The following is a 26,002-nucleotide window of genomic DNA, read 5'->3' as shown; positions in this document are numbered from 1 at the left end:
ATATATATATATATATATATAATATATAATATAAGCCATGTAGGACGTACATGGAAATTCCGAATCTATCAGACGCCCAGACGAATGCAAATGGTGCATGAAACGCGCTTAATAAAGCCTGTACGCAACTTGCGAATCGCAATTTTCTTTAGGACGTGCTGCCCGTCACGATCACGCGGGCTTGGCGTGAAAAATTTCTGGCTTTCGTTGCGAGAACGACGCGATTCATCGGAATATTAAATAAATGCATCATTTAGCGGCGGCTTTTCAGCGAATTCGTGTCTTGAATACAACAAATACGAGACTTTATCTCCTCCTCCTCCCCCCCTCGCGCTCTTTTCTCTCACGTGATGTATGGCTATTCCTTTTTAAGCATTTCAGAGATGCGGTAGTGTTTGTATAATTCCCAATGTATGTAATTTGTCGCGCGTCGGCAAAATATTAAAAGATTATTACTTTTCGCGGAGGGGTTTTTGTACTTTGATGAAGCTTACCGGCGAATCGAGGTAATGAACGATTACAATGATAAACATTTTATTGTTCCTATTTTTTTTTTCGATGAAATATTTCTTTTTCTAAAATATATACATACATACATATATGTTTCTATAATTCAATATAAAAAGAGTTTGAAAATTCATTTGCACTAATTTCCAATTATTCAGAATTATCGCTTCTAATTCCGGAATCGGAGATTTATTTTATACACATACTTTTATGTAAGTACATACTTATACATACTTTCCTAAAAAATATTTCCATATATAAATGCGTACTTTGATAAAACATAAAAACGGTCATTATATCAAATTTTATATATTATAGAAAAAATTTTAACATTTCGCGCGATTGTTCTACTTTAGTTTATAGTATTTATCGGTCGATCATGATGATTTGCGCGTAATCGTCTCTTCTTTTTGCGGGAGAACGTTAGGGTGAGATTTTTGACGGACGACTACCGACAGTAAATTCGCTGATATTTGCGAATCAGGCGGTATTACTGACATGCACAATCCATTTACGTCATTTTGATATTTCTGCGGCGGTAACCATCTGTAAATCAAAAGTGACATTTCTTTCGGTAATAAAAAAATTAAAAAAAAAAAAAAAAGAAAAAAGAATTGCGGACAAGTCGATCATTATATACCTATGAATCACCGGAGAGAGCAGATTCTTGTCGATCGATGAGGGATCCCTCGCACCTGTTATCCAGGAGACTAACCCGCCCATCACAAGTACTACCAGCGTGCCAAGAGGGGCAACCCAGTGGTAAGACAACCGGTATAATGGAAACACGTTGTCTTCACTGAACAACATACGCGGATAAGTCGATAGAAATTATACGAGACGAAGAAGTCAAGAATGTTAATTTACGATAAGGATACTTTTTTTACGCCTATCTTGCATAATAAATTATGAAACGGATCGTGAATATAGTTGACGTATAAGAGAGCGACTCACCTTGAGTATTCGAATTGCTTTACAAAGTCATAATTAATATCTCCGTCGCAAGGCGGAACCGGAAGCTTCTTCGGCACCACGAGACCGGAACCGATAGCCGCGTTTGCTCCGAAACTGGCCCATCCAGCCATCACGAATCCTGCAATGGCACCAATAAAGGCACCCTACGCAAAACGCGATGAAAGCTTGTCAAGAAAAAAAAGAATTTATCCATCCGAGAATTAATATAATCAGATCTCATATTTCGCCTACCTTGGAATTTGCCCAGGGAAATAAGACTCCCAGAGTGAAAACGCCAAAGGAAGTCCCGGCAGCGATTGCGGCCAAACTGTTCGTCACCTAAAAATCATGATTTACGATGACGTTTTTTAAAATAAATATTACGAATTTTATCAACGATATAAAATCTAGACACACTCACGGCTAAAACTCCTCCCAACTTCTCGATCAGGAAAAGGAAGCTCAACGCTAGCAGACCGAAGAAAACGACAAGGACTTTCACGAAAATACGGGAAGAACGATCGCTGGGTTTCATTTTAAAACAACCTATAACGAAGTCTTCTAGAATCACAACGGACGTCGAGTTGAAGCCTACGGATAAGGAACTGCGGCAGAAAAAGAGCGATTTTAATATCTCTTTCTCGACGAAGACCGAACAATGAATATTAAAATAAAATATTAACATCAATAAAATTGCTAATTTTATCGTATGTTGATTAAGATTTTTTGAAGACGATTTTCTTTTTCTATATTATTGAGACTTATTCTGCGATTGCGAAGGCGAATGAATGCAACATCTTGTTGTTGCGTTAATTATATTAATTAGATCGCTGATACCTGAGCGCCGCACCAAAAACTCCTGAAATGAAGAGGCCAGGTATTCCGTGCAGATGACCTGCGATCTCCATGACATAAGCCGGTAGCAGTTGATCGTCGGCCGTAATTAAGCCAGAAACTCTTGGATCGCATTTCGGTGGCGACCACCAGGCAAGGAGAACTAATCCGCACCAGCAGCATATTGAAATAAACGCCATTACACTGATGGTGAATATCGCGATAGATCTGTAATCGCAAAGATTCGCACAAGTTGGCTACGTTCAAGCAGACGCGAGTGATATGCAAAGATTTTATTTTATATCTTTCATTATTTAATTTCTGTTTTATAATTCATCATATAATTATTAATAAGATAAATTTCACTATTTAACCCTTCTGTCAATAATTGTTTACCTTTTCATCAATGTATGGGTATTCGGATACCAAGTGCATATTTTTTGACACATTGCGCTATAATAATTTTTTCATAACAACTGCTGGGTATCGAACATTCTTTCCCGTTATATTTTAGGAAGCTTTCGAAAGGTATTTTATATTTTATTTCGAGCAGAAAGTTTCTACACATTTTTAACATTTAAAGTTTGCTTTGGATACCCGGGTACCCGTTCATTGACAGAAGGGTTAAAGCGTTAACTCACAATTGCGATTTCCTCGTACTCTCCAACGATTTATATCGTTGCACCATAGTTTGATTGACGGCGATGTACGCGGTGCAGTATAACCAGGAACCAATCAGCACCGTCCAAACGGTGTGCCTCGTGTAGGGTGACGGATCGAAGCTACAATATCGAAATACAATATCGTGAAAAGAAAATTTTACGCAACACAATCCATTTTATCGCTCTTTGCATTCTTACTTTAGAAATTCGATGCGACCGGCGTCGGCGGCCTTGTTCCAAATTTCTGACATTCCTCCCATCTGAATGGTGCCTAGAGCGGTGACTGAGACAGCCGCCGCTACCATCACCCCGACTTGTAGCGCGTCTGTCCAAACCACGGCTCGAATGCCGCCCTTAATCACAGAGTAATAAAATTAATTATTTATACAGGGTGTATACTCTCCCGGGAAAAACCTTGAAAACTTGGTATTCTCAGGGAATTTTGTTTTATCTTGAAAAATCAGGGAATTTTTATAGAATTTAATTGGGATTTAGGGAATTTTTTTTAAAAAATTGCTCTTTTGATAATTTTATTCTTATTTAGTACTTGAGAAACATATGTTTAATATATCTTTGCAATATTTAAGTTCTTTAAATGTGATTTTTTTTAATCGAAGATCTATTTTCCAAGATATCAAGCTCTTATGTAAGTTTCATAGAAAATTGTTCAATTTTTTTTAATAGGTAATATTTAAATTAGTACTCCTTATTTATTTAATAAATAATTTATTTAAATAAATTAGTATTCCTTAAAGATATTTATACTAAATTATTTTTCGTTTTATATATTCATCTTAAATTTTTGCATATATTTTTAGTGTTTAGATATAGTGTGATATATCGTATTTATTGTCCAAATTAATTTTACAATTAATAAATCAATATTAAATGCTAGACAAACTGCACTCTTGATAATTTTGGGATCATATGAATAGAAAAAAATTATATATAGAAAGCGGAAACAGCAAAGAAACTTATTTTAAAAAGCTGCATCTACAAATTTTCTTATTTTACGTGGAATTTTAAACGAAAATATCTGGAAGATCAGGGAATTCTCAGGGAAATTTTGTACAAAATTAGACACCCTGTTATAGAGGGGAGGAAACTTGAATTTAAAACGAAAGCAATTTTTACTCTGAAAATTTTATCAATCTCTAGGCAGTGTGTCCTTCACTTTAGCTACACATTATATCGATCTGGCTTGTCTCGCGCGACGACGAGTACAATTAAGAATTGGCGAAACGCGTTTTCCGCAATTTCTTTATCTCTTAATGAGAAGAGCGAGCGAATTTCCCCCGCGGCGGTGTTTCGTCTGTATTTTCTGGAGAATGTAATCATGACGAATGCTTTTCAAGTGCTCGCAATTATATAACAGTCCGCGGTCGCGCATGCGCGAGCGCGGGCGGTATAATAAACAAATTTGTAAAGAGCCACTCAACCACGATAAATTCTCATTAATACGAGATCCAACAAATTGCTCGGATAATTACAGGCGCGCGATCCCGCGATTAATCACTTCAGCGCCGGCTTTGTGATCCGCTGCTACGATAACATCCGCTCGACGTTCTCCGCGCCATTGTTTCCCCGCGCGCCATTGTCGGGCGCTTTCAGTTTCCGTCCATAAACATTTCCAGTACTAAGGCTCTCGCGTGAGATTCTTCGCGGCATTGTCCACTGAAAATTGTTTCCTACGGTAGACCGTGTCCGAGGAACTCCAGCCATCCCGCGGGGAATTCGGTGAACGGGCCACCCCCGGAAAATTAGCTTAGCCAACCGACCCCCTCGTCCTACGGCCGCTCTTTCATTCATCCCCTTCTCCCCCTTCCCTTCGTACATCACCGTTCTTATTAAGATTCAAGTGCAATCCTCGATACGACACGCTATGTGCGATCTTTCGCGCGCAATCTTGATCTCGATCTCTCTTTAGATCGAGACAGACGGGAGAATTATGACGCGCTAATTAAGAGGCATCGAAATCACACGCGACGTAAAATCGTGACTTACCAAGACGGTGTAAAAAACGCAGACCGCGCATACGACGGATCCGATCAAGTGTATATCGATACCGCTCACTAAAATAAATCCAAGAATTTTAATGAAAATAAAAATAAATATAAAATATTTATTAAAGATAAAATGTTCAATAAAATATTTAATAATTTTATTTTCATTTTATATTAATTAATAATTCATATAAAATGAAAATAAAAATTTACGTATCAATGTGTAAATATATGTATACAATATAAGCCAATAAAGTACCTTGATTTAATGCCAGCGCGGGGACGTAGATTACGATCGATTGATAAAGAACCTATAATTGATAGACTCTTTACTTTGACTCTTGGACTTTCCAAATAACAATCACGAAAGCATTATGAATAGATCTTGTATTGTATGATCTCAGACTTACCGCATCAAAGACAAAAATGAAAGAAATGAGAATCCGCACGCTCCGATCGAATCGGATTTCCAAGTACTAAAAGAAGAGTATTCAAAGGTTAAAAGAGAACAGAGAAAGGTTAGTAGAACAGCCAATGTATATACTGACAGAGAGAATTGAGAGCTTTTGAAAAAAATTGAGTAAATACAAACGGGTTAAAGGGAACGAACCTCGTAAACGGAATTAAGTTGCAAGTTGGTAAAGACTGGGAGATAAACGGTGGCGACCACGACACCGGAAAAGAAAATCGAGATAATCGTGATCCAGTATTGCGTGCCAAAGTTGTAGATCTCTGCCGGAGTACCCAAGATCGTCACGCCTGATATGAAGCTACAGTTACGATCGGAATCGATTAAATATCCTGACTAATCAATCAAACCCGAGTCTCGAACGATAAACAACGTCAACAAAGTCTGTCAATTTTTATCTATAACATTAATCACTAAGTATAATATATATATATATATATATATACCGGGTGTCCCATTTTAAAGGACCCACTCAAATATCTCAGAAACACTGCGTTAGTAATATTCATATGACCTTGGGCGGCGCCTCCAAAATCAAGTGAAGGTGAGAATGAATTTTTTAAATGGAAACCCATATTTTTTATTATAACATCTTTTTCTACTAATTAATTTGAACAACTTTTATCTGAAGCATTTTTTTATTTTCCTAATATTTTTTCTTCTTTTCAAAATTCATTCTCACCTTCATTTGACCTTGGAGACGCCGCCCAAGGTCATATAAATATTACTATGTTATGTCCCCCTCGAAACCCTACAACTTTTGTAGGAAACATTTTTCGATTTAACGCAGTGTTTCTAACAATGAGATATTTGAGTGGATCCTTTAAAATGGGACACCTGGTATATATATATATATATATCGATATACATATATACATTATATTGATATAATTGATAATTAATTAATTCATAATTAATATATATTAATACAATATATAAAATACTTCGATATATAAATGTTAAAAAATCTTGTTCTCTTTGAGTAAAAACACAGATCTTCAGCTGATCTCCAGCTTTTCGGCGAATTAATTGATTCTTAATTTTTTTTTTTATCCAAACGTTTCGGAACAAGTTTCAAATCATCTGCACGTGTTGTTTTAATTTCCTATTTTTAAATAATTTTAAAAATCTTGCAAAATAGCGAATATGAAAGCGCTCACCTGGCAACGAGAGAAGCGGAAACGGGAAAGAGTCCTAAGCTTCTTCCTCCGAGCAGGTAGTCTTGTGTGTTCGACTTTTGCGCCCTTCTGAAGTGCCATAAGCCGGCTCCGGCAGACACGAAGAGCATAAATGCAAACACCAGCCAATCGATCCAATGAAAGTATCCTCTTTCCGGTACAGCTACCATTTTTCTTGAAATTAGAGAACTAAATCTAAAAAAATTATGCATTTCACTTATTAAAGTCATAAAACAATACATATCGCGATTATAGATATATAATTCGATTATAAGTATTTATAATGTATCTTAATTAATAATTGCTTATGCTTATCATGAATTGTTATTTCATATTTTTTACAATCAAGATTATATTAACTTTTTAATTTTTTACACACTCTTTGTTGATATATAAATAGCATTATTAATTTTCTTTATATTATGAAGGCATCGTTATATCGATATGTAGCAAGATAAATTGCGTTTTGTGCCACACGCAATTTTTAAGTACTAATGTAACGATCGTAATTGTCACATTACATAATGACTAATACACAATATATCGACAATATACATGAAATTTAATCAGCAGTCGGCTGCTTGTAACGACAGAGGTTTCCACAACACAATTGTCCATCATTTCTGTCCAATTTCAATATATATGCATATATCAACGAAAAAAAAAAAAAAAAAAAAAAAAAAAAGAATTCTGTCTAACCAGCGATCTTTTTTGGATCGGCGTATAAATTTGTGAATCATATCTCGGCTTACAAAGTCGGCGCACGGATATTTTTAATCCGCTGGTCCTTTGACAAGGAGGCCTATCGACATTGTGGCACATCGCCAGGCATATTTCGTTTTAGTTTTTTGTTATCTCGCGACGATGATGCAAAGATCAAATATTACGCGTAACAATGAGACCGTAAAAATATGGCAAGGATTTTATTATATCTGGTTCATCGCGTCATCAATTGGACAAAGGATATATCGCGACCTCATTGTTTAAGACTCGTGTTTGTCGTTTACGCTTTCCTGTTTAGAAACCACTGACCTATGGACTCCCTCGTACGTGCTAGTAATTTGGTCTCGTTAACGCCGAATGACAATCCGCGAGACAGAGCACTATTTCTCTCTCTCTCTCTCTCTTTCAGTTACACATAGTTCACGCCTTGAAATTTCATCCCGCACTAACGAGAGTCCACGAAGTAGCTTGTGAAGAGATAATGATCTTAATCAAAAGGAGATAAACAGATCTAATCAGAGACTTTTATTTTCATAAATTTTATTGCACTCTCTTAATAATCCTATGATAGAGCATATCATCATGGGATGCAATAAAATCATTATTATACACGGTAGAACGTGTTAGCGTCCAAAGATAAGATTTGACGGCCAATGTCATTTCTAGTCTTCAAAGTCACATGGTGGACTTTCTGCGGTTCAAAGTTCTGTTATTTTGTCATCAATCGCCGCGGGGTCAATTGCTGGAGTCGCGAGCGCTAACAAGGGAAAAGTAGTCCGTTCGTAAGCCGATCACGGGATCGCTTGCCGAAACGCTTAGCGGGGATTTACACGTCGTCGCTAATTAACTATAATATTCGAAGAGCCACTCCGACTAATTCGATCGTACATCGGAAATCTTTCGAAAACTGTGATTTTTTTATACGTGCGTGAGTGTAGTGTTATCTCGGAGATTTAAATATCTCGACGAAGCCAGACGTAGTCGTCTAAACGACTTATGTGTTATCGTTAGCCTAATTGACACTCGTGCACGGAGAGAATTTTCTCTTAGAATTCAGCCTGGAAAATCATGTAATCGTGGTACTAAACTGCATAGTAATATTATATTAATCAGAGAAATTCTTTCCATACCATATTGCCCCACGATTACCATGATTTTTTAGGGTAAATTCTAAGAGAAAGTTCTCTCTGTGTATCTATCGACGTCGACAAATGTGGAATTTCGAATTGGTGCAATAGAAGACTGCCAGTCAAAATTTACATAACTATCCTTCTGTCAACGCATAATTTTTCGCCTTTGTCATCAATGTATAGATACCCAGGTACCCAGTGTTTGCTGTTATCTAAATAAAATTATATAGATGATCATCTAGATGAAATGTTGGCGTTATCTTATCTTTATATAGATAATTAAAAAATGTATTATCTATATCTGCATCTTAGATAAAAAAAAAGTGTTACCTTTACTAAATTATCTAATATAATATTCAGATAATTTGATTTAGAGTTTCATATAGCACAGGAAAATATTTTAAGTATAGTAGAACTTGAGCAGTAAACGATAAAAACTTATAAATAAAAAACTATGAATATATTTTTATATCTCTTTTATAATTTCCATTTTTTTTATTTTACATTACATTTTTATTTATTTACATTTTTTAACTGTTTACATAAGCGATTTTAAAAATAATATTATCGGGAAGTTATCTAGATGAATCGTCATATAATTTTATCTTTTATCTAGATATATTTAAAACAAAATCACCTTCATCTTATCTAAGATGAATTTACATATTTTTATCTCATCTTTATCTAGCTAATTTTAAAATCATCTAAGCACAATACTGCAGGTACCACGTGTTTTCGATGATTCGTATATCGAAATATTTTTTACAATCAATATATATTAATTATATAAATCAACTAATTATCAATATATAATAATTACATTTTAATATATATTATCAGTTACATTAATATACATATTTTAAAGCGATTAATGTTATAGATAAAAATTGACATATTTTGTTGACATTATTTATCGAACATTTTGAGTCCTCGTCCATTGACAGAAGGATTAAGCGCATCGCGACTCCGGAATTTCCAATTTCGTTTCGATCAATGAGTTCAATTCTCTTTCTAATATATATATATATGTATAGAGGAATTACTACATATGCGTGAACGATAATTAAATGCATCAACAGCAGATAATAGGCAGTTATACCGACTGTTATGACTTTGCGCACGTGATAGTCGACAGACGATACACGTATATATTCTTGTACCGTTATAAATAGTCATTCTTTATATTTAGTACGCGCCTAGTCGGATAAGTTCGTTCATTGTCAGACACATTCGCGAAAAAGTGGTTAATGCACGGTAGAAAAAATATTTAACGAACACAACGCGATGTAGACGACGAATTAATCAGCGATCGGTAAGAGCTACATAAAACACTCTGTTTGTTTCAATACATTTTCCCCCTCGGATTTTTACACAGTAATTTGTATTTACGTCAGCATTCGTTTTTTTTTTTTTTTTTTTTTTTTTTTTTTTTTTTTTTTTTTCCAAAGGATGCGTCCAGATAAAGTGGTTAGATAAGAAAAATTGTGTCCTGTTCACACAATGTCGTATATCGTAAAGTAAAGAAGAGTTTATTTCTATTTATCTCTCAAACACGTCTAAAGGACGTTCACCAAATTTCCTACTCCTAAAATTTAATAGTCCTAATTTTATCCAAGGTTTTTGTAAAAGCGGAATGTGTTTATTCACTCTTTTGCCAATAATATATACATTCCACAAAATTTAGAGAATACAACCTTTCTGAATCATATCTAACCGGTTTAAGAGAAACAGAATAAAAAAAAGTCTGCGGTATAATAAGCCTTAAATATGCGACATGTGTTCCTCAATATGTTACCTGTTTACAAACATAAAAAATCTCGAAAAGAATGTTTCTTAAATTTGCCTTCTTCTCCTTCTCAGTCTCTATTATTCAGTTAAAAAGAAAAATTAATAATTTGTTAAAATTGCGTCAAGTATTTTTCATAATAAATATATTTGAAATGTCAAATCTCTTTCTTGATAAATATATTTGACATGTAGCACTAACCTTAAACAAGACTAAAACCTAGAACTATTTTATTTCAGTCTTACGTTATATATTTTCGTCACACTGTGTGGGTATATGATGACACTATAATGATGCTTTAAAAAAACAATTATTTTCTTCCCCAAACTACATAAATATAATTGCTTCTTTTCAAACAAATTACAACATACCTTTTGTATTCTGCTATAGGTATATTTTGTGTTTCTTATTCCTTCCTTCAAATTCAAAAATTTAACTTATCAGTTTTACTTCATTCGATCATCCGTGATTCATCGTCGTTGTAATTTAACAGTTTTGTGTCTTATCTAAAAAAAGGAAAAAAAAAAAAAAATAAAATAAAATAGAAAAAAAAAATACGAGAATATTCGAAATTATTCTCCGACTTTTCAATCTCTCACGCGAGAAATTTCTGTTGGGAACTTTCGACCGTGGTTTGACTTTCCGCAAGATAGCAGTACATGGCGCGAAAGTTTATATACATTTATATGCGCGATGAGGCCGCGTAGAAAAATTTCAGTGTTTCTCAACGACGGTATCACACATATTTTCCATATTTATGCTTGGTCACCTCTCGCACGTGCATCGGCCCCAGCCGCGTTTTTGCGACTACTGTAAACGCGACGAGATATTATGGGCGCGCGAGCAGCGAAGGAAAGAGAGGTTCGTTCGCGAGGGACGACCGAGACCGACTGAGCGCAGCCACTCGACGGCGACGATTACATCGTGCACGTATGTACAGGCATCGGTTCGAGCAAAGAGAGGTCGTATTGATAATATCATAGTCAGCATAGTTTAAGGCGCGCGGTAATTCAAGCGCGTTTTTCTGCGGACGCGGGAAATTTGCTATCCTGGAATATGGAGATTCGCAGGTTTCCAATAGCTCGGTCGCGAGCGAATATTAGGTTGACGACAACAGTTAAAAGTGACAGCATCAGCGAATAAATAACAATTGTATAGACGATACTTTTCTTTTCGACGCGCTTTGACAAACGTTTTATTTAGGTATTATAAATGTACAATAATATACAACTATCCTTAATTCGATTCACGATGCGGACAAACAGATATTTTTCTCTTGTTTTTTGAAACGATGAAAATTAATTACTGGTCACACTTGTAACGAAAATCAAAGAGAAAAGATAACGCTGGACTATAAACGTGAAATGTGCCACGAGAAAGTGATATCCCGCTAAGAACATAATGTTATTGAAATGGAATGCAAAGTGATGCACAAAACGATTGATACCGTTACAAACAATCGTGTCAAAAATGTTATAAAAATCATTCGCGCAATCATGCAAGGTTCCACATTTAATTATAATCATGAGCAAATTTCATTTAAAAACATGGACATATGTTTATATAAAATGTCTATATAAATTTATATAAATTTATATAAGTTTATATAACACATATGTCTGTGTATTTAACAAAACTTATACCAAGTGCGAATTTTTGCACTGTGGAGCAAAAAAAAATAACATCTTTGATCTATAATTTATATTCGCACGTAATATTTGCGTGCGATCCTTTCTTGAGCGTACTTTCGCGATCAATATTTGTTGTTAATGTGTTAACAAAAAATTATTGAACGCAGGAGAGAATATCTGAATATATAAATTAAAAAATTATTCATGAAAATCTATAAGACGTTGTGGTATCAAAAAATATCTTTTTTACGTTATCGATAAATATATAACATGTAAAAGGCAATACTGTGTAATGTGACTTGACAATAATTATCGAACATTATTAATATTTTCATAGACAATAAATAATGATCGCCAGAGCACTGCTTCTTGTTCCACGGAGAAAAAGTTGACAGCAGAAAATGATTTTCGCAAATTAGGAAAATATTATGAATAAATGTGCACATATTTATATATTTTGCGTTACATTTTCGTATACAACATACGAATGGAGAAAACAAAAAAATGTATCGACATAAAATACAAAATGCAGTTGCAAATGATGACACATGTATATCCACAGACAGATCATCGATTGTTAAATATAAAAGTTGTCAGCTCTTAACGTGGAACAAGATCAGTAACAAAAGTAACATACAAAAATCTTTGATACAGTCTGTAATCGGTAAAAAGGTAGTTTCATCACAGCTTGTGTTGTCTTCCTTCGCCAAAGAGCCATAGACAAGCTCTATCGACGATATACGCGAAGACAAAATCCGCGACTAGTATTTGAACCAATATTGTACGAAACTGCAACATGCAATAAAGGTATATTAGTCATACAATTGACAAAAGACTATAATAAATTAAAACAAATTATAACAAGCTTAATTGTTATATCTCTTCGCACATACACACACATCCACAAACACACAAACACTTACATGGCTTGGAAAGTCCACAATCTCAAACTGTACCGCTAAATCTGGCAGAAATCCACAAGCCAATAATAAAATGACGGCAGAATTGCCCACAAGACTGAACAAAAGAGCTTTATTTTGTGCCAAACTTTCCATGAATGGCTGACCCTGTCACAATATAATGTAATCGATATTTGTTAATATTTATCACATTAAATGCATTATTAACTCTACGATGAAACATGTAAATAACTCACTCGATAATTTATAGCGAAGGTAGAAACCTGAAGGGACATCGCAATTATATACACAGTGCTGTTAATTATATTCGCCTCGAAGGCTTCTTCTTCCTCACTACTGTCATCTCCATTCAGTGAACTGACTTCACTGGAATTATTCAAGATAGCCGCCAACTTATTGTCCCTATAAAACGAGTAATTTCGAGAACATGTATGATTATCTCATCATGAATATCAATTATCAATCCCACTCTTCATTTACTTTACAACTTACTTTGGAGATAAAATGGTGGCCTCTTTCACTAAATAGACGAGACAGATAAAATGTACGGCAAATTGCAGCAATACAGTTGCGATGGTGTACAAATTAAAGATATTCGGTAGTGGTCTTTGCTGCGATAGAGTTTTCAGGGGTTTCGATCGTGAGATAAAGAGAAAACAGGCCGCTAAAAGGACACCTTGCAAGGTCGCCTGGGCATCGCTGAACTTGATTCCATCCAGATATAGCACCGACTGGCTGTAGGCGAGTATCAGTGCATTCAATGCTAATATTTTGAACATTTGCAGAGTGGTGACCAGAGTGCAACGTCCCTGTTTGATTACGTGGCATACTGTAAACAAATGAGCGCTTGTGTTTCCACTTAACACAACAAGATAATATATAATTTAGAAATATTCCGCGAGGCTTACTGCATTGGATAGATGACATTTTGCTGGTGAAAGGGGCGGCGATGGAAGCGTCGCCGAGTTTCACGATCACGGATTGCTCCTGCACCTCGTTATCGATTTCCTTCAGGATCTTTTGCAGCTTCGCGCGAGTACTCGGCGGGGCGACTCTCGGATTGGTCCTTGGTCCGTTGCTTACAGGAGATGTGAAGGTGTCGTTCCTCGAATCTTCCGTTTGTCGTTTGTCGGAAAGTATCTTTTCGGGCGGACTGGAGAGAATTGCCACACCTGCCAAAAAAGGAGGGAAAATGATAAAAGCGTACATCTAATTTTTACCGCAATCTCTCTTCGTCAACTTACCAACTGGAGCGTGTTTTAAGGCGCCGACATCGTTCGTTCCGTCACCGCACATCAACGTTGTATAGCCTAAAGATTGCAGCGACACGATAATGAATTCCTTTTGCTTCGGTGCGCATCGCGCGAAAATCACAACGTGCGGCAAGAGCCTTTGAAGAAGCTCCCGTTGATTTTCTTTCAGATACGATAAACCCTAAAAAGAAACGGCCAATAATAGCGAACGATTGTCGCGATCATTCAAGCTCGCAAGAAACGAATTCTTATATTTATTCATCTACACACTTCACCCGTCACGCAAAGCGCATAATCCTTCCAAATTTCTTTGCGTGATACAATATTTTTTACATTTAGAGGAAGCTGCACCGTCTTATCTATGCTTTCCCACAACCATTCGCCATCATTTTCAGTCAGTACGAGTGTATTGGGCTTCTTCGTGAAATGTAGCTCGCGACTCACGTGACAGGCCGTTAAGGGATTATCACCGGTTATCATTACGACCTATATAAATGTAACACAGTTGTTACATCTAACTTATACATTTAAGATACTTTCTTTCGAAAGTTTTACATTACATTATGTGTGTGTCTCAATATAATAATAGTTTATTAATATTTATCAGACACACACACACGCACACACATACCGAATGCGAAGAATTGACGATTTCTTTGATTACAGCTTTCGAGTCAGGCTTGAGAGGACAGCTAATGATGACGAATCCCGCGAATGTGAGATTGTTCTCCAATTTTTCACGGGTTAATTCCCTCAAATCTTGAGAGGAAAAGGTACCAGGAAGTTTCCGATATCCCAAGGCGAGCACTCTTGCGCCGCGACGTGAGAGAGATAAATAAGTTGAATCATAATTTTTTGGCACAGAAGATAACTGAAATGATAAGTTACATTTGTCGCAGCATTAAAAAAATTGATATTATAAGTAATTGAAATTATTATTATTATTATTATTTCACTCACCATGTTCTTTAAAATTTCTGGTGCGCCTTTCACAGTAGCCATATATTGAGTTTCTGAAGCTCCAGGAATATTATATCCAACCACAACGCACATTCTTTTCAGAGCCGATGAGAAGTGATATCTCTGTACAATCTTTAGCGCCGGAGACTTGCCCTTTTTAGGAATCACAGAATCACCTAAATGGACAGCGTCTAATATAATACGACGTTCTCTATAGTGTTATATTATAGTATCGATGAACCTATATTTACTTTTTGTAAGACTCCAGTTTACAGCTTTAAGGGTAGCCTTTTCTAACGGATCCCCGACGATACCATCATCTAATTGAACAAGAGAATGACACGTAGCCAGCACTTGAACACTCTCCAAAGGTGCATCCGACAGTTGGATCACGTCTGGTTTACCACTTAGAAAGATAAAAATCGCATTTTATAAAATAGCATAAAAGAATTTCGCGAGAATGATAATTATGCAATTATAATTATTAAGTTTCTTACTCGATACCCGCAATACCCTCGACAATCAGATTATCGCTGGTGAGCGTACCGGTCTTGTCGAAACAGCAAATATCAACTTTGCCAGCAAACGGAATTCTGAACGGTTCCGTACAGAATACACCTACAAAAAGATACAAGGCTTGTAATTGTAATTAAGATTAAGAGTCTTTGACATTAGAGAAATTTGTCTTAAATACCTAATTTGGATAGAGCTACCAGAGACGTATTTACAGCTAACGACAATTCTATAGGTAACTCTGGTGGCACAACGGAAGTCAAAATCAACGTGCATTCCAAAAATAGTTTGTACTTGTTTCTCATAGGATCTTCGCTGCCTGAAATTTGTTGCGGAATGTATAATTGGTATTTTTCTCATCTCTCTCTTATTCTCTCTCTGCCTAAATATATAAAATTAGACTACCTTTGATCCAGACATACGCGGCGGCGGCAATCGCGAAAATAAGCAGGAATAGAATAAAGCCAAAAGTTTCCAAATTATTGGCTGTAACACGTTTAACACCGAACAATATTGTTCTCAAAAGTTTTCCCTGTGACGTGGAAAAGCCAGTACGTAATACATAGGCAACACATCCATTATCGGTCGCTGAAACATTAATAGCGCACGTTAATATCGTAAAATACGTCACAGAAAGATAATAAAAGACTAGTAGGAGCAAAATACGAGATAAAGGCGCAAATAAAAAACTCTTAAATAATTTTAGATAATATTTATTAATTTTTTAGTCAATAAATATTACCTAAATTTTTTTAGGAATTTTTTACTCGTGTCTTTATCTCGCGTTTGGCTCTTATTAATCCTTTTTATTATCTATATTGACATTCAGAGTTTTTTTATTGGTAGGAAATAAAATTTATCAGCAATACCTCGAAGGCCGGGAGTATTTTTGCTAGGAGGTGTATGTTGCACGACTTTGGTTCCACCAAAAAGTACATGAAGTTTATCATCACCTTCGATATCTATAGTTCTACTCCCGTCGATATCTTCTATAGGTTCTTTCATTTGAGGAACAAATTCACCTAGACATTTTCAGTTGCTATAGAGCTATGACAATTTATCTATATTGAACACACGGTTGAATTATTTAAATTAATATACCTGTTAACATGCTTTCATCAACGACACATGGACCCCGCAAAAGTAACATATCACATGGCACTAAATTATCATGTTGAGGCCTCGCAATAGAAACAATATCTCCAGGAACTAGTTGATCTGTAAATAATAAACGCCATCGCCTGTTTCTATAAACCTAAAGGGAAGAATGAAAACGTGAATATGAGAAACTCTTGGAAATGAATCTGCTATAATTATGCTTGCGATAAGAAAACTTGTATTTATACCATTATCATGTATGGTTTATTGCCCATTTTGCGAATCTCGGCCATATTTCTCAGTTGTTGCTGTACCAGTGTACATTCAAACATGATAAGCATAATCAGCGTAAAGATGCTATAGTACCAATATTTGTCTAAGCACCAAAGTGCCACACAGAATACTTGAAAGACGAAGAACGGAGCAATCGCGCGCTCCTTAAAGAGTTCCCAGAACTCTGGCACAACCATATCTAATCTAAAAAGTAAAAGTAATACTTTGAAAAAATGCAAAGGAGGGGAAAGTATCTCGCAAAGAACATTTTCATAAGAATTATCCTACAACGTACTTATTTTTTCCATATTTTTCCTCCGCTGCTTCAACTTCTCCTTGATCGAGATAGCCTTTCCATTCGCAGTAATGTTTCACGGAATGATTGATAGGAAACTGCAGTCCTCTGAACGATTTTACCTTCGAGTCCCAATAGTATTTCGTTTTTTGAAAAATAAACCAAGGCTCCTGCTGATCCGTGCGATGCAGCGGGATCAGCTCTGAACTTCCATTATTCGGGGTGGGAACCACTTTCACCATTCTCGCTTTATAAGGATCTTTTTCCTAGAGAAAACAAAAAATTTATTCCACACAGAACATAAAAATCTTTTTCAATCTATTCAAATACACCCGCCCAAGTGTCACGTGACCGAGCTAGCAGAAGACCGGCTTCAAATGGCTGCCACGTAACAAGACACATTCGCGGGGCCAACGAAATGGACCACGTGCCCCGGTCGCTTAAACAAATCGAGAACGACGAGACTGCCACTTACCGAGCTGCAATTTAAGAACGTGTGAACGTGCACTGACCATTGGCAGCACAGGCACAAAAAGATCTGCAGCACGCCGATCGCCGCGATGCCCACCAGGCCCGCGTCATAGTACTCGTCGACGCCGTAGACTAAGATCCAGCAGTAGATCCACAGCGACTGCAGGATCACGAACGGCATCACGTAGCCGTTCAGCATCCATCTGCGCGAATTATGCAGACTGACGGACTGCACGAGCTCGTCCACCCGTGACGAGGTCACCGCCATGATTATAATGCTAACCAACAATCGGGACTAGGACGGGTCGCAGCGAGAGCGAGGAACGTCCTCAAGGTCCGACACACTTCTTTAGGCACCATTCACATGGAAAAATCCCGCCGCGCACATCGTCGAGCGACTTCGTTCGGGATGGTGTCACGCGAACGCCGGACTTAATCGCGCTCGCATATGGATAGAGATGAGGGGGTCGAGTTTTTAACAGGGTTATGGTTGGAATGCGGAGAAGCGCGTGCCGACGTCAGCGCGTATCGGTGTCAGCGGAGGGACCAGATGTCACGACTGCTAGGCACCCTAGCGCCACCGTCAACACGGTGGCGGAGCCTCCAACTAAAGCGCCAACATGGCTGCGAGTCCGCGTCGCGATGTTTGAATTGTCTGCCGTTTTGTTTTACTCTCCTTAATTAAGTATCCACGTATCGAGCACGCACGGTACGTACCTTCGCTCTTTACTACCACACGTTTTATTCTTTGATTATTACTAAGTTTTGCTCGAAAGTCTGTAAAATACGCACACACTCGAGCAATTTCATCTCCCGTATCTCGACGAGGGAAATGTCCGTTATTATTTTATAAAAGCGAATAATATATTATTACTATCATTCGAAATTAGCGACAATATAATATCTGACAAATTCATCACGCTTTAAATGAAACCGTAATTCTAGTAGTGTTAATGAAATATGATTATATAATAATATATAATTCACTTATAGAGTGTACGTGGTATTTTTATGCATACTCTAAGTGTTCAAAATACCTCGTGTGTGTTCTCACTTATAGTTAATTTTAATCATTTCAATCTTTAACATTATTCCTGTGTTAAATACGTCTTTTATCGAAATTTTGCCAAAAGAGCATTAATTTATAGGAGAAAAATGAAGTACACAGTTGAAAAATTTGTGTTAAATTTAACAAATATCACATGTCCCAAACGGTCCACAGAAATTTTTGTGTTAATTTAACATAATACGGATTTGTTAAATGATGACACGAATATTGTGTTAATATTTTAACATAAAATAAATGCAAACTTCAAGTAAACTTAAAATAAATTTTGTGTTAAATTAACATAGTTTTAATGTAAAAATTAACTAAAAAAATTGTTAATTTTACATTTTATCATCCCCACTTATATTATAAAGTAAAATTAACATTTTTTTTCTGTAAATTTTAACAGATAAATCTTGTCACTATTAATAATATCGAACATATTTATTGTGTAAAATTAAAAGTAAATACACATTGTGTTATTTTTACACTTTTCTTCAGTTATTTTAATAATTTAACATTTGAGTTCAATTAACACAACAGCAATATGTTAATTTAACACAAAAATTTTAACGGGGACCGTTTTTAACAAGAAAACACAAATTTTCCAACTGTGTATATTAAAAAAATTGTATTGTCAAAAAAAAAGAGAGAAAGATAATATTTGCGAAAGAATTTTATCGACGATCTTCGTCGGCTAAAAACGCCAAACTCTTAATGTACGAAGAGAGATAGCACATTTCTCTTTTTTTTTTTTTCTTCCTGACTAGACTAGATCCAGTCAAGCGTAATCAAGATGTATCCGTGTCATCCGGGAAAAAAACTCGGTTCACTCTGTCATAAGGTCGATGAATCCCTCGCGCACGTATTCCTAGTGAAAGTGTGCGTCTCCGCCTGCGAAACCCCACCCCGGGGTCCTCTCCGCGGAACTCGTGCACGTCGTTCCGAAGGAACGAAAGAAGGGGTCAAACGCGGAGGTAGACCCACGTTGCTCGGGTAGACTCGCGGCGCTTAGAACCGAATCGCGCGAGTGTCTGGACCCAACGTGGACACTTTCGAATCACGCTGGCCGAAAGTGGAATGGTCGCTCATATAGTCGGTTTAATCGTAACCCGGTGCATCGACGGAACTCGCGGCGCGTCACAGTAATTCAAAGATACGATACGGCTATATTGAATCTTTGATTAAAAACTGGCCGATCGGTCACGTGGGTAAGAGCTGTCATTCGGACAAAAAAAGAAAAAAAGAAATAGATCATTCTCGAAAATCTAGGAAACACGAGCGATCCTCCATCCTTTGCACCATCTTCTCTTCGAGAATCATCACGTTGGCGTCGCGTTATCGTTTATCAGTGGTGACATTGCACGACGATTGATCAACGCGCGATGCCAATTAAGTGACTCTGCGGCCTCCTTTCTGCCTTCCTGCCGTGCTCACCACAGGATAGAAGGTCTTATCAAGCAGGGGTGAATCCATAGCGTAAGAGAGAAATGGAGGTCGCGTGGCACCTAATGTCAATCGTAAGTGCTCGACTCACAATTTAAAAAAAGCAACAATTATCGCAGATTGTGGAGTAGGCAGCTGGATTTAAATCTGATGTAATGTGTTCTTCGCATGATTTGCACATATATGTTCATCTATCTATCTAATCGCAATTTCCTGATTACAAATCATTGATTCACCCGTTGATTTATAGTTAAGAATTTTTATCCGACGATCAAATTACATGCAGGTTGAATCAGAACCGTCGCAAAAAAAGAAACGTTTGTATCATACAGGAAGTATCCTGATAAATGATAAATTGCAAGCCGGTGTATTTCATAATATGTGGTCTCACGTTGTACAATACTTACTAATCTGACTCTAATAATCTCGTCAAGTTCTATCGTATAATTTAACCGTGAGAATTACACTTTCACGTATATGTACGAAAGGAGTTAGGAATATTTCGTCTAAAATTAATAGTTGAAAATGTGAGAAAATTAGCATTTTTTCTGGGTTTTCAAATTATATATTTCTATAAGGTTAGGGTTAGGTTAAATATAAGTTTTGCATACAGAATATTCAACCGTAAGGCCTCTTTAATAAATTTCTTTACTTACATAGTTTGTCATTACATATAATAAAGCAAAGAAATTAAATATGTCGTCGTACTTGTTATTTTGCAAGTAACGACAAGTGCACATATTTATGCCATAGCATAAGGTTTGAAAATTTATTAAATGTTTTATAACTTATTATTAATTCATGATTTTTTTTTTATTATATATTATATTGAATTATCGATATCATTTTAAGCAAAAATCATGTCTCTTTTTTAATACAGATAACTTTGGTGTATGACTACTATACTCACAATGAAATTTGAATCATATAAATTTAATATTATATATATTTTTATTATTATTATTTCTCTCCTTCAACTTAGGAGCTAAAAAAGGATGACTGATAAGACATCCTGCATATTTATGATAAGACATCCTGCATATATATGTAAATATAAAATATGTGTGTGTTCACAGTTCTTCCTGATGGTCATCCGAGGCGAACCCTGCACGGAGTACGGATGTCCAGGACGACCGCAGTACCAGCCCTTCGTTCCCGCGCCTCCAGGACACACCCCCAGCTGTGCGCCACCGGGGCAGACCTTCTGCGAGAGCCTGGACCATTATCCTCGGTAAGTGCACTTAGACTCCCCTGGAAATATCGGCTACATCGAGCGATAGCGAACGGCGTAAACGCAACAAGTGGAAATCCTCGACGATCCGGTCGACCCATTTCGACAATTGTTGATATTCCTTTCGCCATCCGTCGTGTCCACCTTCCGCCTCCCTCTACGCATACGAATGACTGACACGCGCGTGTCGAGAAAAATTTCTGGTGGGGAAAGTCCGCTGAGACTCTCCTCGAAGTCGAAGTGAGAATCCGAAAGCATCGAGTTTGCTTTATGTCAGTGGACAACGAATTATGCCGAGGACTCTCTCGCCCATAAAAGATAGTCGTCAGTTCGACCTGTTTTTAGAAGAGCGCGACCTAGAAGAAGAACCTATCAACTTATCGTGCTGTATCATCCTTCTAGTCCTATGTATACACAGATAACTTGTAATGTCTATGATAGACCGATTTTCCAAATTTTCTATGCATTTTCACGCTCGCGCGCGAGTCTTATTCCAGGCAAGTTAAGAGTTACGTAAAGTGAGCGGTTGTTAATAATGTAAGAACGTCCGTGAGATCGTTGCTCAGCGTACCATGACCATGGCCTTGACGCGGTCATACTGTCGCTGGATAATTATTGGACCCGTTACAATAGTCCCCGAAATCGAATACCGATGTCCTTATTTCTCCTACATTCAACAAACCACTCTTTCATGAGCTGGCGTCAAATACATATGCAAAAAAAATATTATTCATACACATGTATAAATCTTGCACGTTTGATCAGTTATTGATGGCTAAACAATGAAAACAATGTGCAGAAAAGAATTTTATGTTTTCAATAAAATAGCAATATTTATTTTTTTTTAAATGGGTATAAAATTCTAATATTCGCAAAAAAAAGAAAACATTTTTACTGTTAATTATTAGTTAAACAAGATAGCGCAACGTGGTATCGACAAGTTAAATGGTTCTCTAGTAAACTGGAGAAAGTTGCTGTGACAGCTGTCACTCGCGACATTTGTGTGTATACAAAACGGACTGACGGAACTTGTGTGTTTATCGCGCACGGCATTTATTATTTTGCCGCCAAACAAATGTGCCGTATTTACTTCCTTAACTTACCAACATTATAATTGCGCAACGCAATTGAAAACGCACCTGCGTAAATAAGTTTTTGTCAACTCTGGCGGACAAATCTCGGTCGTACAGATAGAGGCAGATAGAGGATGAGCCTTGATATGCGGTTGCAGCAAGATCTCAGAAACTCAGGATCAAAGATCGAATTTAATCCCCGAGAGAAAACGCATTAACATTTTTTTTTTTTTTTCATTTTTAATCAACACATTGTATTGCATCCTCGGCGGCAGATATAACGGTCTTTTTTCTTTTTCTCTTTTTTTGCCTTTTTTTAGACAACTCATCAAATTTCTCGTCGACAAATGCAGCTTTGACTTTAACACCGCGTTGCGAGACGAATCTCGCGACGACTTCAATTCTTACAGGTATATTTTTAATACTTGAAATATATCGTGAAACATATATATAAACAATAAAAAGAAACTTACTGAAAGAAACTATGAAACATTCAAATCAGATAAGTATGAAGAATTTAATAAAATCTTTTGCAAAATTTTCTATTTTTTAAATATATGTTAAATCATTAAATATTAAAATGATTGTAAAGTTATTTAAAATTCATTGAAATTATTTGTAATACAATCGATCATTTAATTTGAGTATTATTAGTATACTATTTATCATACCATATTTGCAAGTTCTCGTCCGAATTATAGTCAAGGCTACGACTATCCTCGAAAGGATGGTGTATATCGATTATACACGCAGCAAACGGAACAGCCGGCTTCGGTATACGGACCTCCGTCCAATAGTAGCCGTTACAATGACAAGTAAGACATTTACTTAATCGTCTCATTGACACAAAGTAGAATACTCGAATAATATGTGAAATAAAATGACATTAACAAATTCTTAGATCCTCAACTTTATGTTGCAGCTATAAATATTCTGCACCACCGCAATCGCAGACAAACCCTTTTCTTCCGGAAGTAACTCTAAAGTATCATCAAAATGTCCCACGACAGATCGATTATAATTATCCGCAAGAATCATTAGCTAAACCCAATCAGTCGTGGTTGGCGAACAGGTATGATTGCAATTAAAATGGTAAAAATTCTTCTTCACGCTCCACAATATATATATTTTTTTCATTAAATGACAGATATTCGCGAAATGACAAAATAGCACCGCGAACTTATAGCGTGAATCCTTTGCTGGGATACACGAAGTTTAAGGACGATCGTGTTAAGAGACAGTTGAATCCGGATGCCATCTCTCTTTGCCCTACGCAAGCGCAATATATCGCTCCCAAAGCTGCCCTAAACAATCAAGGCAACTGGATGTACGTTGTTAATCTACCGGGGCAGAACAAATACACGCAGTTCGTCAAAAGTGAAAAGTGTCTGTAAGTCTTAAGAATTCATATCATCAGAATTTATCATGATAATATAAATAAATTTAACGAAATGTTGAAATCTTACATATTTATTTTGCTTCTCGTGCGACATCGATTTCAGAAGAGATAGATTTATATCTTCTAAGAACTAAGATATGAACGACCTTTATCGAATTCGAAGGAGAACGAAACTATATCATTATTATTTTTTTTTAGGAATAACGAATGCAACGGTATATGTTCTGTTCCGGAGGGATACAGAAGCAAGTGTCAACAACAATTCGTGCAAAAGAGACTAATCGCGCTGGAGGGAAGCGGGAATCGACTTTACACGGATGTGTTCTGGTTTCCGCACGGTTGCTCGTGCCAGATTATACCAAATTATTGAATATACAGCAACAGACTATGTCACATTCGATGAATAGGGATTATTTTCAAGGATAAGCTATTACACGCAATTACATTGTTCTCTTCATGATTATAATTCGACGCTCCGCAACGCAGAGTGCGCTTCGCATCAGTGTTTAAAGGTGGGTACCGATAATGTAGCGTTCTAGGAACGATGATGCGTACTCTCGAACAAGTCTCTCGATGTACATTACCATCAGCGGTGTTAAAGTAGAGCGAATAAGCCTCTTGTCGACATATGCAGTTTACTTGTTGCAATAATAAATTTATATTATAGAGCAAATCGCGCGAGCGTCGTGAATTTATCCATCAAGATGTTAATTTTGAACGTTTCAAGTATGTTTGTTAGCTACGAATAGGTAAAAATTCATTTTCAATGAGAGATGTCACTATTATTCCCACGTCATATGATATTCCATACCTATATCTATTCACATTACATTCAGCGCTAAATGTAAAGACAAGATCTTTTACTATTTGACTGGATTATATATTAAAGATTCGATCTTTTCTTATCTATGTTTTAGCCTTCTCGATTACGGTTTGTTTATAATTATTACACGGACAGGCAGCTTTGAGTTAATTATCTTGAATATCAGCAGTTCGTTTAATTATAATTTTTAATTGATATTATCTTTAATGTGTGTGTGAGTGTGCGTGTATAAGAATTTATAATTTAGGAGATATTTCTATAAATACTTCAATTGTCACGCAATTAAGTTTACTTCTACAGTAGACAATTTTCTTCTCAATGAGATTGAAGAGAGACGGCGAGAAAATTTCTCGTATTTGCATAATAAGACTTAAAGAAAAATTTTATGTATATGCTATTTACATATATAAATGGGTAACAAATACAATCTATTTAAAAAATGCCATTTATTGACATTAATCATTTTTATATTATATGAAACCATAAAAATCGGAGGGAAAAAAGTGGTTTCCGCCGCGTAAAATAATTTCATGGAAAAATATAAAATTATCATCATCAAGAAGATATCTGTAAATCTTTGAAACAAATTATTATTTGAAATTACGTAAAATAGGCATCAATTGCTATCAGAGAGCCTATCTTACTGAATAACTTATCAGCTCTATTGCTAATATAATAACGTTGCGTGAAGCACGACATCGTGGTTAATCGCGACACCTTATCAAGAAGCCGGCTATGCTGGATGTTCGAAGAATGCGAGAGAGACGGAGAGGCATAAAATAAAGGATCTCGATTTCGTTACTATACATCGGTAGGGAAAGGACAGACGAAAAGCGAAAAGAGGGATGAAGAGGCCGTGGATAACGGCCTGAGGAGAGAGGGCTAACGGGGGAGGAACTGGAGGTCAGACACGCGCAAGTTCCGCAGAAATGTTGCGGAGGAACACGACACCCCTTTTCGCGCCATTTCACAACGAACTTTGCAAAATTGTAGGACATAATCTCGATATATGCTATAAATGTTATAATTTTTACAACGAATGTATGTAGGATGTCTAAACTATTTTACGTCTTGTATAAAGCAGATTTGCTTATGTGTGTATTTTTTTTATGGAAATAAGGTACTAAGAGCAGTCGCTGAAACGCGCGTTTCCAAGAGAAAAACCATTTAACGCGCCCCGGATTTGTGTGCGAGCTCCCGCTATAGATTCCGTTCCGCTTCTCGCACGCACCCGCACAGCTCGTACCCCGCAACGAGAGTCGCCCCGTATCCCCCTCAACATCCCTCCCGTGTCCAGCGGAAAGAGGGGTGAATTCTAGGCG

At 36.6% G+C, this 26,002-nt stretch overlaps 3 protein-coding genes across 13 annotated transcripts in view; 1 reads left to right on the top strand and 2 right to left on the bottom strand.

The window, feature by feature from the left end:
* Window positions 1–25,704, top strand: part of Spz5 (spatzle 5 Toll-1 receptor) — a 73,296-nt gene extending 47,592 nt beyond the window's left edge. The window contains exons 1-7 of one of the 5 annotated variants that reach the window (XM_083046585.1): window positions 18,274–18,369; window positions 21,231–21,385; window positions 22,779–22,868; window positions 23,142–23,273; window positions 23,381–23,530; window positions 23,606–23,848; window positions 24,056–25,704. In XM_083046585.1, coding sequence (XP_082902711.1) covers window positions 21,240–21,385; window positions 22,779–22,868; window positions 23,142–23,273; window positions 23,381–23,530; window positions 23,606–23,848; window positions 24,056–24,227 — 933 coding nt within the window. In that variant the 5' untranslated portion in view covers window positions 18,274–18,369; window positions 21,231–21,239 and the 3' untranslated portion in view covers window positions 24,228–25,704. Of the gene's footprint in view, window positions 1–18,273; window positions 18,370–19,677; window positions 20,229–21,230; window positions 21,386–22,778; window positions 22,869–23,141; window positions 23,274–23,380; window positions 23,531–23,605; window positions 23,849–24,055 lie in introns of those variants that run through there. The other 4 variants (XM_083046583.1, XM_083046582.1, XM_083046584.1 and 1 more) reach the window with 4 other exon arrangements.
* Window positions 73–11,295, bottom strand: LOC145940922 (sodium-coupled monocarboxylate transporter 1). 7 transcript variants are annotated; one of them, XM_083046573.1, is made up of 16 exons: window positions 10,831–11,295; window positions 10,618–10,752; window positions 7,640–7,816; window positions 6,590–6,802; window positions 5,571–5,730; window positions 5,371–5,436; window positions 5,220–5,271; window positions 4,962–5,029; window positions 3,156–3,310; window positions 2,937–3,077; window positions 2,299–2,523; window positions 1,883–2,066; window positions 1,714–1,800; window positions 1,462–1,625; window positions 1,148–1,306; window positions 524–1,053 (listed from the first exon to the last, which is right to left on the bottom strand). In XM_083046573.1, exons 4-16 carry the CDS (start codon window positions 6,775–6,777, stop codon window positions 885–887), a joined length of 1,818 nt encoding a protein of 605 aa, XP_082902699.1. In that variant the 5' UTR covers window positions 6,778–6,802; window positions 7,640–7,816; window positions 10,618–10,752; window positions 10,831–11,295; the 3' UTR covers window positions 524–884. The 7 variants fall into 7 exon arrangements, with proteins under 7 accessions (XP_082902704.1, XP_082902702.1, XP_082902698.1 ...); XM_083046574.1 differs by having other exon boundaries at window positions 10,927–11,295; XM_083046575.1 differs by having other exon boundaries at window positions 11,016–11,295.
* Window positions 11,412–18,170, bottom strand: LOC145940921 (endoplasmic reticulum transmembrane helix translocase). The gene is made up of 18 exons (XM_083046570.1): window positions 17,665–18,170; window positions 17,190–17,455; window positions 16,870–17,098; window positions 16,625–16,778; window positions 16,393–16,545; window positions 15,929–16,111; window positions 15,705–15,842; window positions 15,508–15,628; window positions 15,262–15,416; window positions 15,011–15,186; window positions 14,682–14,921; window positions 14,321–14,536; window positions 14,042–14,231; window positions 13,706–13,969; window positions 13,290–13,626; window positions 13,034–13,199; window positions 12,801–12,944; window positions 11,412–12,666 (listed from the first exon to the last, which is right to left on the bottom strand). Exons 1-18 carry the CDS (start codon window positions 17,926–17,928, stop codon window positions 12,559–12,561), a joined length of 3,504 nt encoding a protein of 1,167 aa, XP_082902696.1. The 5' UTR covers window positions 17,929–18,170; the 3' UTR covers window positions 11,412–12,558.
* Window positions 25,705–26,002: the final 298 nt, after the last annotated feature.

This window comes from Prenolepis imparis, unplaced genomic scaffold (assembly GCF_030444845.1).
Source record: "Prenolepis imparis isolate NDT839.2.m4 unplaced genomic scaffold, iyPreImpa1.0 SCAF_9, whole genome shotgun sequence".
Lineage (NCBI taxonomy): Eukaryota > Metazoa > Arthropoda > Insecta > Hymenoptera > Formicidae > Prenolepis > Prenolepis imparis.
This window is presented reverse-complemented; position numbering and strand designations above follow the sequence as displayed.

Bases quoted from the DNA above. Each gene is read 5' to 3' on its own strand.
- LOC145940922 (XM_083046578.1), bottom strand. From the start codon at position 6,777: ATGGTAGCTGTACCGGAAAGAGGATACTTTCATTGGATCGATTGGCTG. The intron at 3,311-4,961 runs GTAAGTCACGAT...TCTGTGATTAAG, and splicing joins GCGTTTTTTACACCGTCTTG to GGCGGCATTCGAGCCGTGGT. The intron at 1,801-1,882 runs GTGAGTGTGTCT...CATGATTTTTAG, and splicing joins AGTTGGGAGGAGTTTTAGCC to GTGACGAACAGTTTGGCCGC.
- LOC145940921 (XM_083046570.1), bottom strand. From the start codon at position 17,928: ATGGCGGTGACCTCGTCACGGGTGGACGAGCTCGTGCAGTCCGTCAGT. The intron at 16,779-16,869 runs GTATAAATACAA...TCTTCCCTTTAG, and splicing joins ATAAACCATACATGATAATG to GTTTATAGAAACAGGCGATG. The intron at 15,629-15,704 runs GTATTTAAGACA...ATCTTTTTGTAG, and splicing joins GGTAGCTCTATCCAAATTAG to GTGTATTCTGTACGGAACCG.